A 23,090-nucleotide genomic window follows, 5' to 3' on the forward strand; every position below is an offset into this window, starting at 1 on the left:
TAGGTCTTTCAAATCAAATTTTCAGCAGCCATCTTCATTGAATTGACATTCCTGTACTAGGGATTGTTTTAAAAACATTGACTCAAAGAAAAAGAAAGGAACATATTGTTACAAAGAAAACTCATATTTGGAGAATGATAGTTTTTTTGAATCCTCTGTTTTTAATCTCAGGCAGATTTAAATATATTGGGCTTTCTACTGAGGTCTAGGGACTAGACTGGAAGCTAGGTGGTGCAGTAGATAGAGCACTGGCCCTGGAGTCAAGAGGATCTGAGTTGAAATCTCACCTCAGCCACTAGCTGTGTGACCCTAGGCAAGTCACTTAACCCCAATTGCCTTAAACATCTGGGGCCATCTCCAGTCATCCTGATGTCTATCTTGCCACTGGACCAAAATGGCTCTGGAGGAGAGAGTGAGGTTGATAACCTTGCACAGCTCTCCCTCACTTAAATCCCAATTCAGTGAAGGTCATGACATCACCCTGATATCATGGTCTTCTTTGAGAATGAAGAAGAAACAACAATAAGGGACTAGAATTGTAATTTAGCTAGTAGATAGAATTCCCTGTGGAGGAAACTCCCTCTACCAGTGCTGGTCAGTACATTCTCTACAACTAATTGACTTACAGAGTTGCCTAGAGCTTTCAAGAAAGCAGCTAGGTGACATGGTGGATAGAGTGCCATGCCTGAAGTCATGAAGAATCATCTTCTTGAGATGCTTAACTAGCTGTGTGACTCTGGGCAAATCACTTAATCCTGTTTGCCTCAGTTTCCTCATCTGTAAAATGAGTTGGAGAAGGAAATAGCAAACAACTCTTGTATCTTTGCCAAGAAAATCCAAAATGGTGTCATGAAGAATTACACATGACCCAAACAACTGAACAACAGAGCATTCAAAGGTTTGGTAACTTGTCCCAAGGGTGAAGTAGCCAGTATATATCAGAAGGGGAACTTGAACTCAGGTCTTCCTGGCTCAGGGGACAACTCTTTTTCCTGTGCTATATTGCTTTGCTTTCTGCTGAGGTCAACATATGATATTATATTTAATATAGATTTCTTAAATAATTGCAACAGGAATTTTTTTGGTCATGGAAACTTGTTCTGGATCACTGCTTATCTCAGTATTATTGAAAAGTGTTGAGCAGCTAGATGGTGCAGTGGATAAAACACCAGTCCTGGATTCAGGAGGACCTGAGTTCGAATTTGACCACAGACACTTAACACTTACTAGCAGTGTGACCGTGGGGAAATCACTTAACCCTCATTGCCCCACTAAATAAATAAATAATTTTTAAAAGGTGTTTTATTTTCTCCTTTTGACATTTAAATAATCTTATGAGTAACATTAGGCTGGCTATAGTTACTAAATTAGTTCAGAGAACAATAACAGAATCAGATAATTTGGGATATGTTAAATATAAAAATTAAATTATAAATTTTTTCCCCCAATTTGTCTTCTATCTTTTTGAAAAATTAGATTTAGGAAAGGGGGAAAGTAAAATTTGTATTCATTCTTGAAAATATTTCTTAATAAACACAATGTATTTTATATAAACCCTTTGACTTGAGGTATCAAGTCAACAAAATCCTGGTTACTTATTGTTATTAGTTTTATTATTCTGATTTATTTGCATCCAGGCCTATGATTTCACTGATGTGCACAAATACCAGTGAGGAACTCCATCTACCAATGTAGACCAGCAGTTCTCGAACTTAGTCAAAGAGAGTTGCTTAGGAAACAGAAATTAAATGATTTGTTCATGGTTACTTAACCATTGTGTATCAGATTCAAGATTTGAACTCAGGTCTTCCTGACTCAGAAGCCAATTCTCTCCAGTATGTCAAATTTCCTATTAATAGTGCTACTCCTAAAAATAATCTTGGTACTTATTATTTTAATAGTTAATCATGATTAGTCTCTTCAGAATAAGAATGTCATAAGGGTAGAGAGAAAAAAACTTTGCCTCTCAGGCTCACCAGGATGTCTAGCTATCTTCATAGAAGTCATAATTATGGCTCTCAGACTTAGACCAGGTTATTCAGTATACTGAGTTGTAAGACAAGAAATGTAGCTCAGCAGCGTTGTGAGCTCTGAATTGGTGAAATCACAGTACCTGTATCCTTTTAAGTCCCTTTCTTGCTTCCTGCTACACTGGAGCTATATGGCTGAATCATATTTTTCTAGTGGGGACAATTCTCTTCCTTACCCCACTCTTTATTGAATAGTCAAGGATATAATGATGCAAGGCCAAGTATAGTTTCTTTTTTCAAAGGTTTTTATTTATATATTTAATTTTTATATCTTCCAAATTTACCTCTGTATCTTTGTGCCTCCCACCCCAGAATCATGTCTTTCAAAAAATTACTTTAGAAAGAAAAAGATGAATTTTTAAAAATCAGCAAAACCAATCACTACATTGAAAAGAACCAATATTATATACAACTTTTCACACCCAGGGACATTGATTTCTGCAAAAGAGTAGGGAATGTGAAGTGCTTATATCTCTTCTTTGAAATTTGTTCTTTATAATTTTACTTTCAGTTTTGATTGTTTAATGGTAGTTGTTCTTTATGCTTAAATTGTTGTTGTCATTGGGTATATTTTCTAGGCTCTCTTCCTTCACTTTACATTAGTTCTTGCAAACCTTTCTATGATTATCTGTATTCATCATGTTTGCCATTTTTCATAACACAATAATATTCCATTGCATTCATGTATTATGATTTGTTTAGCTATCCCCTAATCTCTTTTGTCTCAAAATTGCTGCTATAAACATTTCGGAGCTTTTCTTTTTGTCAGTAACCCCCCCTTGGGGCATATGCCTAGCAACTCAAGATGGTTTTACAGTCAGACTCTGAAATTCATTTTTGACTTGAATGAGTCTGATTAATTGGTTGCACTTTGTGTATTCACCAAATACTTGTGTAAAAGTTAGTTTTGCTTAGCCTGCATTAACCTAGGCACACTCCACTGTGCTGCTTGCATGAGAATAATCTAAATCCTTGCTTTTGGCTTAGCATACTCATCATCATGGTATGTGCAAAACTATACCACCATATCTTAATTTTTTATTGCTTTCAAATTTTATTAATGAGAATACAATTGCAACTTTAGACTTATAGCATTATAATCTTATTTTAAAATATCTCTTTAAAACTACTGTAATTAGTTAATTTTTAATTTTAATGATGATCTCATCTACTCTAGGAAAAGATGAAATATGAAAAATGGATTTTAGCTACATTTAAAAAACACACGAAGGCATATGCACACATAGACACATACATACACACAAATTCACTAGGAACAGTGTCTTGTAGCCACAATAGTGGCTTACATTGTGGTTCTTTTCTTAGTTTTGGTTTTATTTTCCTTTTGGTCTGGACCAGTGATTTCAATGGTATAGGGAATTTGTGGTAAGGAATTTCCCTCTGTCAGTGCAGATCAGCTACTGTTCTGCAAGTTATGATTTTAGTGAGCAACCTGAGATACTTTGGGGTGAAATGACTACATTCAGGTTGACTTAAACAGTGCATATATAATACATATGAATCAAAGTCAGGCTGTATAGATTGAGGTATGATAAAAGAAATATCTTTGATTTCTTACATTTGATTTGTATTATGACATAATGCTAAGTCATTTCTTTTTTATTTTGTCTCTTCAGTGGTAGATGTAACAAAAATAAATAAATAAAATGCCATTTAGTTACCAAAATAAATGTATATCTTAAGCAGAAATAGTTGAAATATATTCTTTTTGGAATTTTTCTCTGATGGCAAAAGTGGCAAATGTGAATTTCTTTTTAATAAAAGAAATGTTTGTATTGTTTCATAAAGGCAGCTTACCTTATTTTTTATACTTTGGAATACAGCAAACCAAAACTATAAACAGGAAGCAGCCTGGAAGATATAACCTGGACAGCTATGAACAATCAACAAGACGGATTCGACCAGCAGAGACTGAAGATATTGCAATTAAGGTTATTTAATTTCTTGAATTCACTCTTGATTCATACACTCCTACTGTTTTCATAGTACAATTCTGCCAAACTGTCCTCTAAAAGTCCTTGCCACAAATTACCTCTTTGGAATTAACCAGTGAGATGAAAACACTATATGATTTTTAGTTCTCCTGCATCCCTTTCTCTCCTCCCTTTTATCTGCTTCCTGCCTCAATGAAGACAGTATTTTTGAGATAGTTTTAAAAAATACCACCCCCACCCCCAATCACTTTTTAATTTCAGCTTCGTTGTTAGCAGTAAGTATCCAGCATATTTCCTCATTCATTCCAGGGCTAGATTAAAATAATTTATAGTAGACAGTTATATTGTTATCACGAATTCTAATTGTAATAATATTATTGTTGTCCTTGGTCAGAAGCAGGTTGGGGTTTTTTTGTTGGTGGTGGTGTTTTGTTTTTTAATAATCTTGGGGGCAAGTAGCTGGCATAGTGGATAAAGCACCAGTCTTGGAATCAGGAGGACCTGAGTTCAAATCCGGCCTCAGACACTTGACACCTACTAACTGTGTGACCCTGGGCAAGTCACTTAACCCTTATTCCCCCTTCCCCACCAAAAAAAAAATTAATGACAAATGGAGCTGTTTTCACTTAAAAACAGAAAACAACTGTATTTGAAAAAGAAGTAGGAGGAAGACCTTCCTGGACAATAAGAATGAGATCTGAAACATTCTGTCAGTTTGGGGTAATTTGAGACAAGTACTCACATTGTCTGTAAAATGAAATGCATAGTTTGATATCCTTTTCCCCCTTGTTTCACTCTTTCTTTTCTTTTTTTTGCAGGGCAATGAGGGTTAAGTGACTTGCCCACAGTCACACAGCTAATAAGTGCGGTCAATTGTCTTAGGTCACATTTGAACTCAGGTCCTCCTGAATCCAGGGCCAGTGTTTTATCCACTGAGCCACCTAGCTTCCCTGTTTCACTCTGTCAAGCTATTTTATATATTATTGTTCAATTAATTGTTAGAACATCACTAAATTTCAGGCCTTTTCCCTTACTATCTTGCCTTTTAAAATTTATCCACATAAAAAGTGGGATGCATAATGTTTTATCGCTTTTTTAATGGTTCTTTAATTATTTTAAAACAAAATTGATTTTGGTTTGGACCATTCTACACGAAAATATTTACCTTTCTGTCTTAACCTAACAAATTTTTTCCCCATGGCCTTGTTTTCTAGGTGACAAATGGATATTTTTCATGGGGGAGTGGTTTAGCCACATTATCCAACATAGATATTAGAATCCCAACAGGTAAGTCACTCAGGGATTGTGTTGTGTGATGTTCAACAACTGAATTGTTTATTCAGCATCCAAACACAAGGAATTATAGTTTGATGAGGCAAAAATGGTGCTGATGTAAAGAGTAATTATTTATATACTATGAATCATGGACCATTTTGCCATCATGGTATAGTGAGCAGAACACTTCATTGGAAATTATAAAATTTGACAGTAAGTTAGAGTGGACTTTGGAAAATATTTACTCTGTTCCTTGATTTCTCCATTCAAATAAGTGATGTCTATTGTTTTCATTATATTTGAAATTTTGTCACTCAGTTTTTGGCTGATGAGGAAGTTATATGACACAAATAGAAGTAGAAAATGGAGTTGATACTCAGGATAATTCGAGCAAAAACTAATTAACTCTTTAAATGTGATATTTCAAGATATTTGAAATATTTTAGAGGTCACTTAAAATTTAGGAGCTAAGATTATATCTACTCATATAAAGGTAAATAAATAACAGTGACATTTATCTTGAAAATGCAAGCCAAAGGGCCAGTGATACTTTTGCCATAATTATCTAAGTACTTAATTCAAAATGTATTTTATCAGAATCATATTATTTTGAGGTAGGATATACCTTAGAGGGGCAGCTAGGTGGCGCAGTGGATGGAGCACTGGCCCTGGATTTGGGAGGACCTGAGTTCAAATCTGGCCTCGGACACTTGACACTTACTAGCTGTGTGACCCTGGGCAAGTCACTTAACCCTGATTGCCTCACAAAAAAAAAAAAAAAAAAAGAATATACCATAGAAATCTAGTCCAAAGCTTTTATTTTGCATATGAGGAAAGAGAGGTCAAGAGACATCCCTAAGAGAGCTAAGTAAGGATTTAATTTTTTTCTCTTGGAGGTTGAATGCAGTGTTCTTTACTGTATTTCACACTGGGAATATCTTGACTTAGAGATCTTTAATTTTTGGAACACCATGAGATCAGGTATTGATTTGCCTTTCTTTGTACTTCTAGTGCTTAGCACAGGAACTAGCTTGGAGTAAACACATACTAAATACTTGTTGGCTCCCTATTAACTGACTGTTGACTGGAAGGGAATTTTCTTTTCTTTTTTCTTTTTGGTGAGGCAATTGGGGTTAAGTGACTTGCCCAGGGTCACACAGCTAGTAAGTGTTAAGTGTCTGAGGTCGGATTTGAACTCAGATCCTCCTGACTCCAGAGCCAGTGCTCTATCTACTGTGCCACCTAGCTGCCCCTGGAAGGGAATTTTCAATCATCTAGCCAAGACATTTATTTTACTGGTGAGGAAACTGAGACCCTGAAAGGAGAAATAACTTCTCTAAGGTCACACTGGTAGTAGTAACAGAGCTAGAATTCAAACCCAGCTACTACAATAATAATAATGATAACTAATAGATAGACAGTGCTTTAATGTTTGCAAAGCCTTTTTACATTTAATATGATCTCATTTGATGAATATCTACAGTATAAGTTATGATATGGAGTTAGATGAAAAAATCTCTATAGTTCATCAATCAGTATACATATACATATACATATATTTATATCTTAGATATATCAAGTGGACAGTGAGTTGAGCCCAGAATCGAATAGAAGACTAGGCTGGATTGCTTTTGGATGACCGTAAAGTTCTTTTAATGAATTCAAGTTTATTCTTGAAAAAAGGCCCATCTTTTTTCACAACAATCTTCTTTCAGAGATGATATATGGCTACTAGCCATAGAATCCTATAGTCTCTAAAGAAGTGAAGTTAAGGATCACACAAAGGGCAGTGGAGAAGCATGTGGATAGGGTGTGAAACATCACCAAAATAAAATGACTGCAGAAAAGTGTTTTAAGGGATGTCATAAAAAGAATATATGATTGAAAATTAAATTAGAAGGGGCAGCTAGGTGGCGCAGTGGATAAAGCACCGGCCCTGGAGTCAGGAGTACCTGAGTTCAAATCCGGCCTCAGACACTTAACACTAGCTGTGTGACCCTGGGCAAGTCACTTAACCCCAATTGCCTCACTTAAAAAAAAAATTAAATTAGAAAAGAATTATGGTAAGAGCCACTGATAATTGATGGAAAGATGATATGCTCCATTCATTTTCCCATGAAGTCTGGAGAAAGTAAAGAATGCACCCAGTACATCAGGCAGACCCCTTTGTGGTTAACTTATAGTAAGATATAAACAGTATTTATACGGGATGATAGGCATAGACGAGTTACAACCTCCATCATGGAATACCCACATTACTAATATTGGAGTGCTATAAGATTCATAAAGTGAAATGTGAGCTATTTGAAATGTTTTCAGATTATATTCAATACAGAATTTTCCATCTTATCCAATTATTGAATTTTGTTTCATTGATATAGGTCAGTTGACAATGATTGTGGGTCAAGTAGGCTGTGGAAAATCTTCTCTTCTCCTTGCAATACTTGGTGAAATGCAGACACTAGAAGGAAAAGTTCACTGGAGCAAGTAAGTTGGTTTGTTTTTTAATATTGCTTTCAAACTAAACTGAGTAGCATCCAAAGAATTAGATTAACATTTCATTCTCTAGTTAAAAAGCAATGCAGAAAGGGGCGGCTAAGTGGCGCAGTGGATAAAACACTGGCCCTGGATTCAGGAGTACCTGAGTTCAAATCTGGCCTCAGACACTTGACACTTACTAGCTGTGTGACCCTGGGCAAGTCACTTAACCCCCATTGCCCTGCCAAAACAAACAAACAAAAAAAAGCAATGCAGAAAACTTGCATCATTTCTGAAAATAGAGTTGAATGGTATAGAATGGGTTTTCATGACAATGCTTTCTTTTAGTTTCTTTCTACCTGTTGGATCACTGTTTCAGTCTCCTTTGTTAAACTTCATTACCATGTCCACGTATTGTGGGTGCCCTATTAAGGTCCTATCTTCGTCTCTTTTCCTTATATTACTTGGTGATCTCATCAGTTTTTTATGGCATTAATTGTCATCTTTATGCAAATGATCCCCAGATCTATATGCTCATCCCTAGTTTTTCTTCTGAACTCCATTTCTATATCACCAAGTGCTTATTGAATATTTCAAATTGGACATCCTGTAGGAATCTCAAACCCAGTATGTTCAAAAGAGAATCCATTATCTTTTCCTCTTTATTTTCTAGGTTGCCACTGTTCTCACATTTACCTATATTTATAATCTTGGCACCATCCTTGATCCCTCCACCTCACCTCACATAGTCAATCAGTTGGCAAATTTTCTAGTTTCTACCTTTGCAAAATCTGTCAGACATGTTTTCTTTTTACTTACATAGCCACTATCCTAGTTATCACCTCTTAGCTATAATATGAAGCTGACCTTCTAATTGGTCTCCCTTTCTCAAGTCTCTCCTCACTCCAATCCATTGTCCACTCAACTGCCAAAGTGATTTTCCTAAAACACAAGTCACTCTTTTACCACGCACTCAATAAACTACAGTGGTACTCTGTTACCTCCAGAATCAAATATAAAATCTTTTGTTTCCCATGGAAAGCTCTTCTAAACCTAGCCCCTTTCTATCTTTCAAGTCTTCTTACATCTTACTCACCTCTATATATACTGTGATTCAGCCATATTGGACTTAGTTGTGGTTCATCCATGACTTTGCACTGTCTATTCCCCATGCCTGTAACTCTTTCCTTCTTTCCAATCCAGTCCATGACAAGCACTTCTCTTTCCTCCTCATTGGTAACTGAAACCCTGTACTTCTGCCCTATGTTGCTGGCGCTCAGATCTATAAATCACTTCTCTGACTTCTCCATGCCATGTTGTCCCATTGGGGCTGATTTCTGAACCTTTATTCTTTCCTAGTTTACCTTTATTGGGGAGGGGTGTGTCTTCCATTAGAATGCAAACTGACGGCAAGGACTATTGTGCTTTCTCATATTTGTTTCCCCATTGCTTAGCATAGTGTTTGGCAAATAGTGTTTAATAAATACTCCACTTCTGCCTCATAGAACATCTGCTTTCCCTTGATACTCAACTTAAATGCCACCTGCTGTAGGAAGCCTTTCTAGAACCTCCCTTCTGCCCACGAGCACATTTCCCTATAAGATTACCTTTCATATACTCTGTATGTTATCTTGTTTACATCTATTTATTTACTTGGCTCCCCCACTAAATATAAGGTTCTTGAAGGTAAAGATTATTTTTGTCTTTCTTTGTATTCCTGGCACTTAATACAGCGCCTGGCACAAAGTACATAATACATGCTTGTTGACTGATAGAATTAAAAAAATAATATCAGTAACTTAAGAGACCTTTCCTGGTGCCTTATCTCTGTTCCTACCATGGAAAGGTATTCTATTTGAAATGCAAAATAATCAAACTACTGCTGTTCTGTCTTACTGAAGGCTGAGGCAGGGAACTTTTCAACCCAGGTGTATGTTGTCCTGCTGTTCCATGATGTATCCAATTTCTTCTCAAAAAACTGGAGTATAGTCCTTAAGGAGCTCTCCTGGTTAATTTTGACTATAGTGAAAGGAACTGGACCTGTGATTTCTTTGGTGTAGAAAACTCTAGATGAGAAAATTCCCTTTTACCAATGCAGGTCTACACTTTCTCTAGAGTCTTAGAGAGTTGCTTACAGGATGGTGAGGTAATATAATAATTATAAAATTATAATATAGCATTTTAAGCATTTAATATTATTGTTTTTATTAACAACAATTCTTTGGTATCACAGCATCTCAAAGTTCTAAGGGATGTCAAAATTCATCTAGTCCAACATATACTAGGACATCCTTGATAAGTAAGCCTCCACCTAAAGAATTCTAGTGAAAGAAAAATCACTACTTGTTAAATCATTCATTACACACTGGGGCATGTATCATAGTTAGGACCTCTTGATTTTACTGGAAGTCCTCTTTTCTTAACAGTTTATTACATGAATACAAATTTAATCCTTGGGTCAGAGGTTCAATCTTGACACAAAAGATCCAGATCCAATTTCCGAATTGCTCACTATTCGTGCCCATTATTTTGATCCAAAGAGAGTGAATATTAGTATCTAACAGTCCCTAATAGTGACCACCAGCATCCTTTGCATACATTCGTGCTTACAAGGCTTCAAAACAGAACAACTTTATTTACACAGGGCAAAGAATAGACTCTGATCTAAGGCCTCTTCTAGTGGGATCGTGGGATCATAGGTTTAGAGCTAGAAGATTTCTTACAAAGCATCTAATTCAAACCCTTATTTTACAAGTGAAGAAACTTTAGAATGACTTGACTGAAGTTGCCCTTTCTAAAGTTGCCAGTGATCTCTTAATTGCTAAATCTGATGTTCTTTTTAAAGTCTTGTTTGTTTCTTTGTTTGTTTGGGCAGGACATTGAGGGTTAAGTGATTTGCCCAGGGTCACATAGCTAGTAAGTGTCAAGTGTCTGAGGCTGGATTTGAATTCAGGTCCTCCTGAATCCAGGGCCGGTGCTTTATCCACTGAGCCACCTAGCTGCCCCTCTTTTTTAAGTCTTAAGCCTTCTTGACTTATATGCTTGATATTTATATGTAAATATCATACACACACACACACACACACACACACACACACATATATACATATATTTCTGTTGGTCACCCTCCTTGCTTATACTACTCTGTCTTTGTTTGCCTTCTATTTGTATACCCCTTCTGAGTTTTCTTTGCTAGTTGATTATCCCTATTCCCTTCTCCTAAAACCTCATCAGATCTCATGAATTTAATGGTTATATCTATGCTGATGACTCCCATATCTATTTTTCCAACCAGTCACACATCACCAATTGCTTATTGGGCATTTCAGACTGGATTTTGAGAGACATATTATGTCTAAAACGGAATTCATGGTCTTTCCCCCAAACTCCCTCTTCCAAACTTCCTTCAAGTCTTTCAGGTTTATAATTTCTAGCATCTCTTAGATTCCTTGCTCTTCATGACACATATTGAATTGATTTCTAATCTTCCTTTTTCTACCTTCACAACATCTCTCTCATCTGTCCTCTTTACTTTACTCACACAGCTATCACCTCAGCTCAGTCCTTCATCAGGTCTTCCTGTATTATTGCATTGACCTCCTAATTGGTCTCCCTTTCTCAAGTCTCTCAACACTCCAGTTCATCCTACACATTGCTGCCAAATTAATTTTCTTTATGCATTGGTCTGACCACTTTACTCCGTCACTCAAATAATTCAGGTGGCTTCCTGCTTGCTTCCAAGATAGAATATAAGCTTTTCTATTTAGTTTAGTTTTACACAGGTTCACCCCAACTTATTTTTCTATTCCCCTTGAACATTTCTCCACATCTTGCACTTCACAGTCCAGCCAAACTGTCTTTCACTCTTTTTTTCCACACATGACAATCCACCTCCTGTCTTTTTGTCATTACACTGCTGGCCTCTCATACCTCGGATACATCCCTTCTTTACTTCTGCCTCACAGGTCCCCTCTCTTTTTATACAGTTTATTTATTTATTTATTTATCTTTACAGGGCAATGAAGGTTAAGTGACTTGCCCAGGGTCACACAGCTAGTTAAGTGTCAAGTGTCTGAGGCCAGATTTGAACTCAGGTACTCCTGAATCCAGGGCTGGTGCTTTATCCACTATGCCACCTAGCTGCCCCTCCTCTCCTTTTTAGATACAGATCAAGTACCACCTAATGCATGAAGTCTTTCTTAACCCCTCCCCAATTGCTAATGTCTTCTCTTCCAGATGACCAATTTCAGTGTCCTTTCTACTATAATGTTATATCCAATAGCAGAAGTAGACTGATGGCATTTTCTTCTATTGATTATTTTCTATTTATCTTGTATATAGAGCTTGCTTTGTAAATAGTTGTTTGCATGTTGTCTCTCCCATTAGCTTGTAAGCTCCTTGAGAGTAGGAACTGTCTTTTGCCTCTTTTTGTATCCCCAGCACTTAGTACAGTGTGTGGCATATAGTAGGCATTTAATAAATATTCGTTTATTGATTAATTGATTAACTACATTATATATTTGCATTTATTGATTTTATATTTATGCTTCATATATTTTTGTATGTACTTGTTTCTTACCTTGATGCCCCCCCATTAGAATGTAAACTCATGTGAGTAGCTCTTGTTTCATTTTTGATACTTTTATTCCCATTGCCTAGCACAGTGTATGGTATGTAGTAAGTACTTTGACAAATACTTTTTGATTGATTGATTAAAATTGAGTTGCAAAGAAGTTAAGTGAGTTGCCCAAAGCCTTAGTTAGTAAATGGTCAAGTCGGGATGTGAATCTAAGTCTTTTGATTCCACATCCATTTTGTTCCTGCTGTACCATACTAAAGGTCCCAGGTCTTATACCATATTGCCCTGGGTAGGGTCTCAGGCAGAGAGAATGTCAACTTTGCCTTTTCACAAGGAATTCTGTACCTACTTGCTCTTTCACTAGAAATTCCTCTCTATTGCTGCTGTCTTCTGTTCCTATAATGGGTCATGGACCTTTCTTCCCAGAGTCTGCTCTAGTAGGTTTCTTATATTGTTATCATTCTTCTTAGTTATACTTTTCTGCTTCCAGCTATTTGGTTGTGCTCCCTGACCTCAGTAGATAAACGGTCAAAGAGATGTGAACGAACAGATCTCAAAAGATTGCTATTAAAAGTATATGAAGGAATACCTACAATCACTAACAATAAAGAAATGCAAATCAAAACATCCCTGAGGTTTCATCTCACACCAAGAAAATTGGCAAAGATGACTAAAGAAAGGAATAGTCCATATTGGTAGGGTAATGAAATGAGCAACACACTAATGCATTATGGGCAGAACTATGAATTAGTTTAACCATTATCAAAAGCAGTTTAAGATTATGCAAAGAAAGGAACTAAAATTTCCATATCTCTTGACCCAGAAATTTTGCTACTAGCTATATACTCCAAAGAGGTCCTTTATAGCATCATTTGGGGGGGGGGGAGAAAAGAACTAGAAACAAAATAGATGTCCATTTATGGGATATGGCAAACAAATTGTGATATGTAAATGTAATAGAGTAGTACTGTGTTATAATATACAACAAATATGATGCATAAAGGGAAGCATAGAAGGACTTTCATGAATTAATGCAGAAGGAAGTGAGCCGAACCATGAAAATAATATACTAGATGACTATAACAATGACCACAACAGTCAAAAATGGGTATTTCAAAAATGATAAAGAACAAGCATCACCAGGGGGCAGCTAGGTGGCACAGTGGATAAAGCACCAGCCCTGGATTCAGGAGGACCTGAGTTCAAATCTGGCCTCAGACACTCAATACTTACTAGCTGTGTGACCCTGGGCAAGTCACTTTACCCTCATTGTCCAAAAAAAAAAAAAAGAACAAGCATGACCCAAAGAAGAGTTATCAAAAATACCTCCCACTATTCCTTTGCATATGTGTGGGACATAAGATAGTGGAACATTAAGTCTATATACACAATTCACACACACATATATTTATATATATAATATATATGCATGTATGGCTATATGGATAGATTTATATATATATACACACATAAAGAGTCATATTTTTGAAAAATTATTTCATTTTGCTTATTTTTATTTTTTTCCTCTTTCTTTTTAAGATATTTATGACAGATAACTCTCAGAAAGAAGAAAGGGGAAAAGATATATGTGGGGCGGGGGGCAGCTAGGTGTCGCAGTGGACTAGCCCTGGAATCAGGAGGACCTGAGTTCAAATTCGGCCTCAGACACTTGACACGTACTAGCTGTGTGACCCTGGGCAAATCACTTAACTCCAATTGCCTCACCAAAAGAAAAAAAAAAAAGAAAAGATATATGGAGAAGTTTAGGAAATGTAAAACTAAAAGATTTCAATATAACTTTATTTTTAAACATTTTTTTAAAAGAAAGCATATCTTAGAAATAAGAAAAGTGACAAGCCAGAGGCAAGTGCCTATATTTCTTTTCTTCAAGAAGAAAGGTGGGAAGGATTTAACATTATGAAGATCAAGTAACTTTGAAAAAAATAAAATTGATACTATCATAATAGGCAGAAAATGACTTGTTACTGATATAGTTTCCAAATCAGCTGCCTCTGCACACTTAGAGCATTGACTTGTTAGTGTAAAGATCTAAATTTATAACATACTAAAATAAAAATAAGATGAAATTATGACCAAGAGTTGAGAAAGTTCCAGTTTGACCTAGTCAGAAATGGAAAATTGGTAAAATGCAGACATCAACACAAACTATTGCCATTTCCTAAGGGAGTTTAAGTAATATAAATCTGTTGCCACAATTAGAAGACTAAAAGAATCTAGAGAAACATCTTAGTCGGCGAACACTTTTCTCTTTGACAAGTGTTGCCAAGAGCAATACCACTTTAGAATATAAACTTGATTTTAAAGTCTTATGAAGGAGGATGGTGGAAGATTATTACTAGCATCACCTCATAAAATGGAGAGAAGCAGTGGACAGAAAAAAAAACCAGTTTACACAAAGCTTTACAGGATGTTCAATTTATCCAGACGATTCCAAGGGCATTTAAGGATGAAACAAAATGAAGGAAAAAAAGGAAAAGATCCCTAAGTACTTTATAACATTGTTTTAATCAATGACAGTGTACCTACCACATTTAAACTCGAAGATCACAGTCCTCAATGTCCCAACAAAGAAAATAGAAATGGAACTATAGAGAAGGAAAATGCATAGTGCCTCTGGGCCACATCAAGCATACATAGAGGAAGTCTGTGTTGGAGGTGCCATGATTTTGAAGGCAATGAAGAATGAATTGTCAAGATACTTGGAAGAAGAGAGCATATCAAATGCTTTAAAAAAAAAATCAGGTCTTTTATTATAGATAAAGGCACATGAGAAGATATCTGTAGCTAATAAAGCCTCAAATCTCTAGAAAATCTTTATAAAAATTATATTAAATGAGCCTCTATTATGTGTCAGATACTGTGCTAAGTGCTAGGAATACAAAGAAGAAAAAAGTCAATCCCTGCCCTTGAGGAGTTTATAAAATCTAATAAGGAAGACAGTACATAAAAGCACCAAGGCATAAAACCAAGCAAAGAAGCTGGTGGCAAATAAAGAGATGGCTGCCATTTTGAGCTCTCTATAAAAAGAGGCAATGGGAGGAGTTTTTAGCTTTGCCCTCCAGAGGAGTAGAAACTGATGAGGATTGAGTAGCAAACCTATAGCAGTCTCCATAATGATGAGTTTTCTGGTGTTGAGATTATCTGAGGATGACCAGATTCCTTGGTGGGGCATGATGAAGATGGTGATGGGTTTCCATGTTGAAGGTATGTGAAGGGAAAAAAGCCAAACTTTCATAAATTATATTCTTTTTTTTAAAATGTATGAGGTTTTTTATTTTTTCCGTTACATGTAAAGATAGTTCTCAACTTTTGTTTATACATGCTTTACAATTTCAGATTTTTCTCCCTCCCCCCTCCCCTAGACAGCAGGTAATCTGATGTAGGTTATATCTATATATCTCTATACATATACATATATATATATACACACACACATATATATACACATAATAACATTAATCCTATTTCTGCATTAATCCTGTTACAAGAGAAAGAATCAGAGCAGTGATGCAAAACCTCAAAATAGAAAAAAAAAACAGCACCCAAAACAAAAGAAATAATATGGTTCAATCAGCATCTATACTCCACAGTTCTTTCTTTCTTTTTTTTTTCTTGGATTTGGAGACCCTCTTCTATCATGAGTTCCCTGGAACTCTTCTGTACCATTGCATTGGTGAGAAGAATATAGTCCATCACAGTAGGTCAACACTCAATGTTGATGATACTGTGTACAATGTTCTTCTGGTTCTGCTCATCTCACTCATCATCAGCTCACGTAAGACCCTCCAGGTTTCTCTGAACTCTTCCTGCTCATCATTTCTTACAGCACAATAGTATTCCATTGTATTCATATACCACAACTTGTCCAGCCATTCCCCAATTGATAGGCACCCCCTCAACTTCCAATTCCTTGCTACCACGTAAAGAGCAGCTATAAATTCATAAATTATATTCTGAAGATTACATTTTTAAACTTACAAAAATGACTGAAAGTCATAGGGAATAAAAGATCCTACTGTATTTATTATTGACTATAGAGAGTATTTCTTTTGTTAGAATATAATATCACCTACAGGCTCTTCTCCAACAAAGTATCTTCCACACATATACAAATCTCATATAAGATTACTTGAAAAAAATAGCAACAGAGAAAATCTCAGTGCCATTTGATTTCTTTATTTCAAGTGAGGTATAATAAAAGATAGGAAAAGGTATTTTCTGTTATCATAGAGGATACCTAGTAGAGATTCTAAATAGAAAAGGAATTACCTATGCTTGATGAAGGCCTCTGGCTGTTGATTATATCAAGCCCTGGAATATTTGAGATTCTTCTAAATGAGATCCATAATCATTCAAAAGAGTTTAGCTTAATTATCCAAGAAGAAAAAAACCAGGTTGATGAAGAATGTCTGTTTTGTACTATATACAATACAGTGGATGGGCAGCTCATCCACCATGTCAGAATTACCATATTTCAAAGTTGGAAGGAACTTCAGTAACAACCTTGTCCATCCATAGCCAAAAAGAATCCCCACTACAGTGAGTTGTCAGCCAGCCTGTGCTTGAAGACTTCGAGAGGCCCCTACCTCCTGAGGTTGCCAGTCCAGTTTTGGATGGCTGCATTTTAAAGCAAGTTTTACCTGACATTAAGATTAAATTTGGGAGCAGCTAGGTGGCACAGTGGATAAAGTACCAGTCCTGGATTCAGGACAACCTGAGTTCAAACCCAGCCTCAGACACTTGGCATGTACTAGCTGCGTTACCCTGGGCAAGTCACTTAACCCTCATTTCCCCCCCACACACACACACACAAAAAAAAGATTAAATTTACCTCTATGCCACTTCCATAAATTGCTTCTAGACCTGCCTTATGGAGTCAAACAGCACAAATCAAATGCCTTTTCTTCATAACAGATTTCAAGTCAGAGTTCATGTTCTCCCCAAGTCTTCTTTCCTTCCTGGTATATAACTCCAAATCCTTTAATCAAAACTCATATGATGTGAACTAGAGACCCTTTACCATTCTGAGTAATTGTCTCTGGATATTTTTTTGGATTATCAATGTCCTTACTAAACACTGGCATGTATTATCAAACAGTACTCCAGGTGAGGTATGGCTTGGGTAGTGTACAGTGAGGCTATCATTCCTTATTCCTAGAAACTGTGTTTTTGATACAAGATCACATTAACTTTTTTGGCTTCTTCAGTCCATTGTTAATCCACATTGAACTAATATTTCACTAAAATCCCCAGATTCCTTTTATACAGAATGCTATCTAACCATATCTTTCATGTCTTCTACCTATGAAGTAGATCTTTGGAGCCCAAGTGTAACACATTTATCGCCATTAATTTTCATCTTTGGCCTACTGATTAACCGGCCTAGATAATTTTAGAGCCTGACTCTGTCATTTAGTGTCTCAGCTATCTTTCCTAGCCTTTTTTATTTTCTATAAATCTGATAAGCCACCTATGATTTTATCTAAGTATATTATAAAAACTGTAAAAAGTACAGAACCAAGCAGAGATTCCCAGGGCACTATACTGGAGACCTCCTTCCAAACCAACATTGACTACTACTGTTAACTACTGTTTGAATCCAACCATTCAACCATTTATGAAGTTATCTAAATGTTTTGTCATCTAGCCCACATCTATGCGATATGATCAAATACTATGCTCAAATCTAAGTCAACTATCTATAGCATTGTCCTAACATACCCATATTTCTCTCTTAAAATTACTTATTAGCATTCTGGTTTGATTCTAGAGCAACTTTTATAAGTACTATATTTTCTTGAAGTGGCAATATCTTCTGGAGAGGCTATTGCATTCCTGTAACAGCTTTTTGCCTCCTTTTTTTCTTAATTTTTAAAAGTTTAGTTGATCCTTGAGTTTTTAATCACCTTCATTTTCATATTTACCTCTCTCCTTAATTGTAGTGAATCTTCCTTTGTAACAAAGATATATATATATATATGTGTGTGTGTGTGTGTGTATATACACATGTGTATGTCTACACCTGTATGTTTATATACATGTACCTATATAATATTTAGGTTTTTTTCAATTGCATCTGAAAGCAAATGCAACATTTCAGACCCAGAGTTCCCCCCCTCCAGCTTTCCCTTTGAGACAAGCTTATTTATAATAATTTCACAATATAGTTTTCTTTATTGTTCTTTGTATATACATAGTTTTTATTGTTCTGTATATTGTTTCCCTGATTTTACTTAGTGCCCTCTGAATCAATTTATGTAAGTCTTGTCATATTTCTCTGAATTCTCATAATCATCCCTTTATGTGGCACAATAATATTCCATTTTATTAATGTTTCACAGTTAGCTTAACTATTCTCCAGTCAATGGATACCACTTTGTTTCTGGTTCTTTGCCATCATAAGAAAGTATTGCTCTGAATATTTGGGTATATATAGGATCTTCCTGTTTTTAGCATATTATTAACAGTATTGTTATTTTAGGATATTTTTTCACTTATTTCTAAATGGTATTTCCAAAATTGTGGACTAATTCATAGCTCATCCAATAGTGTATTAGTATGTCTGTCTTCCTGAGACCCTTTAGACACTGAGTATTGCTTTCATTTGTCATCTTTGCCCATTACAAGTTAGAAGGTAAAACCTCCAAGTTGCTTAAATTTTAATATTTCTCATTATTGGTGTCTTGGAGCAATTTTTCCTGTGGCTGTTTATAGTTTATACTTCTGTTTATTGATAACTACAATAAGACATCCTCAAAGTTAATAGAAATTCTTCTATTTATTCATGTGATTTGATCCCTTATCTACTGGGAGAATGACTGTTAAGAGCACGTTACAGTCATGTATTTGTTTTAATTCTATATGTGATTTTATACCCTATACATAGATACCATACCCTTTTCATAAACATCTGAAACAAAGATTTTTTTCAGCCAAATTTCCTTTCCAATACTGAATGTATTGATTTTGTTCATGTAAAAACTTTTCAATTTGTTTTCATAAAACTTTATCCCTTGTTTGATGAAAGATTATCCTCATAGCTACAGTTGTGAAAAGTATCTCTCCATTCATTGTCCTCCATTAAAAAAAGATCTGATTTAAACTCAGGAAGATGAGTCTTCCTGATTCCAGGACCAGCACTCTGTCCACTGAGTCACTTAGCTGCCCTACTTCAAGCAACAGTCATCTTTTATTTAGGTCATTCACCAACACTTAATCATATTTCTTGGATTGTTGTACTCTAAGTAAATTGATATTATTATTCAACTTTCAAAAAAAGATCTGTCCTAATTAATATTTTGGCTGTGTATCCATTTGAAACTTGTAGTTTATTGTCTAAGATGCTGGTCTAAACATATTACTTGTCAAACTGCTTTCCAGTTTCTCCAGGTGATTTTGTTCTTAAGTTTATTTGGTTTTTATTTTTACTTAAATAGTCTGTTCTACTCATCTACTTTTCTGATTTCAAATAGTAACAAATACTTTTGATGAATACTTCTTCATAACATATTTTAGGATCTAAATGAGCTATTCCATCTTCACTTTTACTTTTTCCCCACTTTCTATAGAATCATGGGAGTACAGATTTAGATGCTTTCTTGTTACTGGAGTTTTGTGACAATGTCCTCTCCTTATTCTCTTCCTGTCTTGCTACTCCTCGATATCCGTTGCTGGATACTGTGTCTCTTTCACCTTCCTTTTGTGTGTGGCTATGCTCTAGGGCTATGTCCTGTGCACATGCCCTCTCTATCTATTTCTGTCTGTCTGTCTCTGTCTGTCTCTCTGTGTGTGTGTGTCTCTATTTCTCTCTCTCTCTGTCTCTCCTTCCCTCCCTCCTCGACCTTCTCCTCCTCCCTCTCCCTCCCTGACTTTGACTCTTAATTCCAGTCTCTCTTTCTCTCTGTCCATTTGACTATGTCTGTCTCTCTTTTGCTCTCTTCTCTTTTCTTTCTTTCTCTTCATCCTGTAGTGATTTTACAAGCTATTTATTAAATTCAGTTCTGTCTATACAGATGACTCAAATCTACATATCCACCCTTCATCTCTTTCTTGATAGCTAGGACCATACTGCCTTTTGGACATCTCTACCTGGATGTTTCATAATCATCGACCATTAGCTTTCCCATTAAATTCATACCTCTCTGAACTTTCCATATTTCTTGATTTACACACAGATACTTAATAAATACTTATTGCATGAATGGATTGTGAGAATGTATAAAGATGGGAGGTGTCATAATTCAAGTAACTAGTAGTCCATTGTATCACATGGTAAGAAAATAACCAAACTTGGAAGCTTGATTTTGTACCCAGGTCCTTGGATACCAAGTTGTTTTTATGTTTTCTATTATACTCTGCTTTACTTGTTCATTTAATATCATTATAAAGAGCATAATGGTTGAATTCCTTGTACAATTTAGCCTACTCCTTTGAACATAATATATTCTTCAATTTTTTCAAATTTTTTACCTTCTTTTCTTCAGAGCACCATGTGCCTCATTAACTACTCATACAGAATGGGTGAAATGAATACTGTAGGTGACCAATTTTTTGCTGACAATTTCAGACTGCCTTAGTGTAAAGTGAATATAGAAGAACACCTAAGGTGACTAGTTATCATAAACTCCCTCTCTTACCATTTTTTTGGGGGTGGGGCAATGGGGGTTAAGTGACTTGCCCAGGGTCACACAGCTAGTAAGTGTCAAGTGTCTGAGGCCGGATTTGAACTCAGGTACTCCTGAATCCAGGGCCGGTGCTTTATCCACTGCGCCACCTAGCCGCCCCCTCTTACCATTTTTAAAAGCAAAAAATTATATTCCTCCTTCTCTGAGAAAATTATTTATTTTTATATGCTTAAAGGCTCTTGAAATGTATTTAGTTTTTTTTTTAAGTTTGGAACAATTAATTAGATTTCTATACAGGAAAAAAATCATTAAAATAGTGACATTTATGGTCAAATGGTTGATCTAAGTTAGTTTATTATAAAGATAAATTGGGATAAAAGTGATGGAGACATATTTTTATTGACAATGAAAGCTGACAATATAGGGAACCAGCTCTTTTGCCTCTGCAGAATAGATGGCCCCCTCCACCTATATTGGTCTTCACCAATAAGTGACTTAGCTGATAAAGTTAAATGCCTTGCCCAAGGTCATAAGCATCAGAGATAGGATTTGAATTTCCCTGATTCCAAGCCTAGCCATTATGTCAAACATGATGATCGATATGCTTACTTGGAAAACAATGATAAAAACAAAACAAAAACTATACTTGACCAAAAATTACCTTCCCACCATTCTCCAAGGGAAACCTCTTTTTCCTGGCTTTATGAATCTTTTTTTGAATTTTTAATAGAGGAGAACATGTCAGTAATTCTCTGACTTGTTGCTTTGGGAAATCCACACCTCCCTCCCCCCCCTGCAATAAAGAGAAACATTACTTTATATCCAGGCCATACCTACTAGGAAGTTTAAAAAGGCGGGGGGGGGAGGAATAAATGGAAGCAGTGGCATAGATACAGTTTCATAAGAACAAAACTAGATTGTCCTAAAATATTTACTTTGAACCAGTTACTTCAACTGAAGTGATGGAACGTCAATGGTTAACCAAGGAAACGAACCATTCTTTTTTTTTCTTTGTGTCTGTTAGATAATTCTGAGGGACTATTGCAAAACCTTTCAGACTAGACTATCATATGTCAGTGGCTGATGGCCTACAATGTATAATTACAATATAAACAATAAAGCATAAGGATTTCTTGGTAGCATTAATAAAATCCCAGTACACAAGGCTTTGAACACATATGACTTTGAAGACTCCAAAACATAACCAGTTGTAAGTAAACTCAAGATAAAGTTATGAAGAAATCATCAATTGCCTTTCCTGTTCTTTGATGCAGCCTTCTCTGTGTATTCTCAGTTCAGTTCTAGGTTTTTATAATATTTTTGCTCTTTCAAAGCCTGTTCTCAAGAAAATCTCTGATGTTAGATATATAAAAATTATTATGAAGTTAATGCATTAACTTCCAAGGGTAGTTATATTTAACTTTACATGGGGGCAGCTAGGTGGTACAGTGGATAGAGCACCGGCCCTGGATTCAGGAGGACCTGAGTTCAAATCCGATCTCAGACCCTTGACACTTACTAGCTGTGTGACCCTGGGCAAGTCACTTAACCCCAATTGCCTCACCAAAAAAGAAAGAAAGAACTTTATATGTAGAATAATGAAAAACTTCCTTCCAACCTACCCGATTGTGGTTCAGTGAATTTCAACCATCAGCAGACTGGCAAGGAAGAGAAGGTGTGATTACTGCACTAGATACATCTCTGTTCATCTACATTGTGGGACCAAATCTGGTCAATTTTTTAAAATCTATTTTGAATGAGTTAGTCCTAAATGGATTTATTTCTACACAGATGGCCCTTCATCACCTATGGTATGATTTTAAACCCTTGCTAGCATACTAATAGCTAGCTAAATCCCCTGCAGAGCATACTTCCGGTACCTACCTATTAGTTGGTATATATTCAGAAAAAATAAATATGAACACAATTCAAATGAAAATAATTTCCCCCAAACCATGTTATATACTTACCATTCAAGTGGAAATTAGTTTTGAAACATCCTGTTATTGTGTTATTGGAATATTGTATTATTATTCATCTTCATTAGAAGAATTTAGCTAGATCTACCTAGAATGTTAGAAATGAAAGAGACTTCAACACCAATCAGGAAAATATTAGCAAGAAAGAT

General features: G+C 35.8%; 1 protein-coding gene across 7 annotated transcripts in view; it reads left to right on the forward strand.

Moving 5' to 3' along the window:
• The window catches only part of ABCC9 (ATP binding cassette subfamily C member 9), a 196,940-nt gene that overhangs the window by 79,312 nt on the left and 94,538 nt on the right, over nucleotides 1–23,090 (forward strand). For all 7 annotated transcript variants that reach the window (XM_043967998.1, XM_043968001.1, XM_043967999.1 and 4 more), the window contains exons 15-17: nucleotides 3,875–3,982; nucleotides 5,200–5,272; nucleotides 7,642–7,747. In XM_043967998.1, the coding sequence (XP_043823933.1) occupies nucleotides 3,875–3,982; nucleotides 5,200–5,272; nucleotides 7,642–7,747 (287 nt within the window). The remainder of the gene's footprint in view (nucleotides 1–3,874; nucleotides 3,983–5,199; nucleotides 5,273–7,641; nucleotides 7,748–23,090) is intronic.

This window comes from Dromiciops gliroides, chromosome 5 (genome assembly GCF_019393635.1).
Source record: "Dromiciops gliroides isolate mDroGli1 chromosome 5, mDroGli1.pri, whole genome shotgun sequence".
Lineage (NCBI taxonomy): Eukaryota > Metazoa > Chordata > Mammalia > Microbiotheria > Microbiotheriidae > Dromiciops > Dromiciops gliroides.